Source organism: Nicotiana tomentosiformis, chromosome 11 (genome assembly GCF_000390325.3).
Source record: "Nicotiana tomentosiformis chromosome 11, ASM39032v3, whole genome shotgun sequence".
Taxonomy (NCBI): domain Eukaryota; kingdom Viridiplantae; phylum Streptophyta; class Magnoliopsida; order Solanales; family Solanaceae; genus Nicotiana; species Nicotiana tomentosiformis.
In genome coordinates, this window is record NC_090822.1 from 102436410 (window position 1) to 102439736 (window position 3327).

The 3327-nt window shown below is 39.0% G+C and overlaps 1 protein-coding gene across 1 annotated transcript; it reads right to left on the bottom strand.

Moving 5' to 3' along the window:
• Positions 1-1224: 1224 nt before the first annotated feature.
• LOC104100726 (arogenate dehydratase 3) lies at positions 1225-2866 on the bottom strand. Its single transcript, XM_009608032.4, has one exon. It carries the CDS (start codon positions 2641-2643, stop codon positions 1342-1344), a length of 1302 nt encoding a protein of 433 aa, XP_009606327.1. The 5' UTR covers positions 2644-2866; the 3' UTR covers positions 1225-1341.
• Positions 2867-3327: the final 461 nt, after the last annotated feature.

Here is a 3327-nt window from a genome sequence, read left to right on the forward strand (position 1 = left end):
GTCCTACTCAACTTGAAACCTTTAGACTCCAGGGTCTGCATCCAAATCTCTAACCTCTCGTTATCACCGCCCCACGTCTCATCAATCAGTAGAACGTCATCTGCAAATAACATGTACCAGGACACCTTCCCTTGAATGTGGCGCGTCAGTGCGTTGATCACTAGGGCAAATAAAAATGGGATAAGGGCTGACCCTAGGTGCATCCCCGTCACAATTTAGGGATAAAATGTGAGAGATTTTTTTCCGCGTTTGATTGAATTCTTGAATCTCGGATTAGCAATTTTCGGATTAATTATACCACAATTGTGATTTATTTCTATCCAATATTGAGGGTTGGATGGATTACTAATTTGAGGATAAAGCACTAAAATAATAAAGATATCCTTCTCCCAAAATTCTTTAAAAAAAATTAAGTTAAAAGTTTATCTCAACTTATCTAGTATAAAGAAAAATATGTTTTATATTTATAATTCATGTATCATATTTTTAATTTAATGAACCAAACCTCTACCAAAAAAATATATCCACTAAATAATTCTGTTATCATTTAATCACGGTACTATAATCTTATCATTACCATCTAAGAATACCTTGTTTCTAACCATAATCTTATCATTACCATCTAAGAATACCTTGTTTCTAACCAAATGACCATTTAGTCGTCTTGGAAATGCATATAAATCACACGTCTTACAAATTCACAAGAATTGCTTACACGATTGTCCCACTCCACCATAAATTAGCAAACTAGGGGTGGAAAAATACAAACAATAAAGTAGCAAACTGGAAAATTTGAGTATTAACATTTACAAGGATTATTAACATTTACCATCAATTCTGAAAGAGAGTAAGAGTCCGTTTGGACATAAGAAATTTTTTCTTTTTTTCAAAAAACTTTTATTTTTTTTCGAAATCATCGTTTGTTTATAAAATTTCTAATTTTTACTTGAATATGCATTTTGAAAATTTTCGAAAATTTGAAAAACTCCAAAAAACTGTTTTTCAAAATTTTCACTCAAATCACTCACAAAACTTCAAAAACAACCCAAAATTATATTCATGTCGTAACACAACTCTAAATTTCAAATACAATTTTCACTAGAAAATTTTTTTCCCCCTATTTTAGAATTTTTAATTCTTATGTCCAAACGCCTACTAAGTAGTAAATCACGCTACATGTAACTACCTTCGGATTTGAAGCAATATAACAAAACACAAAGCAGGGAAAAAATATTCAATGGAATTTAATTTAATTTAAATGGTGTTTCCTTTTCTTTTCTTTTCCCTTCTTTGGAAATAGTAATTACAAAATAGATAAAAGTAATTATTTTATTCATTGAATTAATCTTCACGGGAAGGGCACCAAGGAGTCATATCCATTGGATAACTTCCCAAAACCCTCAAAAAAGACGTGAACTCCTGAACTTCAGCCAACGCATTCTGAGCCCTAACATCCGCCATTGAAGCTTCAAAATCTACGTAGAACATGTACTCAAAATGCTTGGCGGTTCCTACATTCGCATCGTCGACCACTCGGATCGGCCGGTTCCGGTGCGGCCGTGATTCGATCTTCGTTAAGCTTATGTTTCTGAATGCAAACGCCGATAGAACTTTGAAAAGGACGCTTGTTCCTTCGTGATGTGCGAATACGATGCTTGTTTTGAATGGCCGGTCGGTTCGAGGAATGATTGGTTCACGAGCTAGCATCACGAACCGAGTCACGTTGCTAGAGTCGTCCTGGATCCCTTCTGCTAAGATCTGGAGACCGTAGAGGTCCGCGGCGCGTGCGGATGCAATCGCGGCTGTATCGCGGAGGTTGTTGGCAGCTATGTATTCGGCGGCTCCGGCGGTATCATCGACGGCTTCGCGAGCTACGTTTAGACCGAGCTTTGTGAGAGTGAGTTCGCACTGAGCTAGGGCTTGTGGATGGCTTATGACTCGAGTTAGGTACTCTTTTCTAACGCCTGGAAGTGCTAAGAGGCAGTGGTGGACCGGGAGCTGGACTTCTCCGACGATGTGGAGACGGTGACGGAGGAGGAGGTCGTAATTCCGGTGAATGGAACCTCCGAGAGAGTTCTCGACGGGAAGAACTGCGCGGTCTGCAATCCAGAGTTCAACGGCTTGAAATGCAACCTCAAATTGATCACAAGGTATCGCTTCACATTTCGGATAAGCCTTGCCGGCGGCAGCTTCACTGTACGCGCCAGGAACGCCTTGGTAGGCGACGCGGAGCTGAGCGCCGTGCATCGGCGCAGGGGAGAGGTCAGTGATGGTGAGCGGCTTAGGCTGGTTGTCATTGATGGCAACGAGATCAAGATCTATCATCGTATGGCCGTTGACGGCGGTGATGTTACCGGCACCGCCGCTCATCTCAGTGTCCTGCTGCTGGGACACGACTTTACTTGCCAAAATGGCACAGGAACTCTGCCAATCAGCTCGCGACGCGCCGACGTGTCCAGCGTTATAGGTCGACGGAGCACCGTTAGTATTTATGGTACCGGTGTTGGCGGCTGCGTTGGACGACTCAAACCGGTAAGCGCATTTGATAACGAGTCGACTCGGAACAACCAGGTGAGATTGAATTTTCGACCGGATTAACGATTTGAGATTTATACCCGACGATGATGGAGTAAGATATTGCATTTTCTTTCAAATTTCTGGGTGCAAATTGCAATTACTCTAAAAATGAGAAAAGAAGGACAAAAAAGAAAGAGAAAATTTGGTTCGAAGCTTGTAGTTCTCTGAACATCCAAGCTGAGAAATGAAAGAAATAAGAGGGGTATATATATTACTGTGTGGGTGTATGAAGGAGGTATCTGGTAAATCTCACACCTACCACATTTCCCTTTTTCTCTTATTTCTCTTTCTAAGTTTTCAAATAATGTGTATTTTATTTATTTATACATATTTTTATAATATGATACATATAGATACACACACGTTTCTATCTAGATATCCACACATATACATGTGAATTTGTAGTCTTGTTTCTTTCAACAAGATAGAGACAACTCTACTTAATCTTAATAATCTTTTTTTTCTTTTTCTGTATATATTATCAAAATCTGTAAGAGATTTCGTTCAAGAAGGGAAAAAACAAAAAACAAGGTTTAAAATTTATTCTAGTAAATCTACTAAGGAAGGTATAGTTTTTTCTCTCAAAAACTATGAGTTCCAGTCTAATATCTCTGATTAAGGGTGATGTAATTCTAATCATCCAATTAGGGGTCTGTTTGGTTTGGTTGGATAACAAGTTATCTCATGATTAATTATCTCGGGATTAGTTATCTTACCCTCTCGTAGGAATAAAAGAGCACTATAATCTCA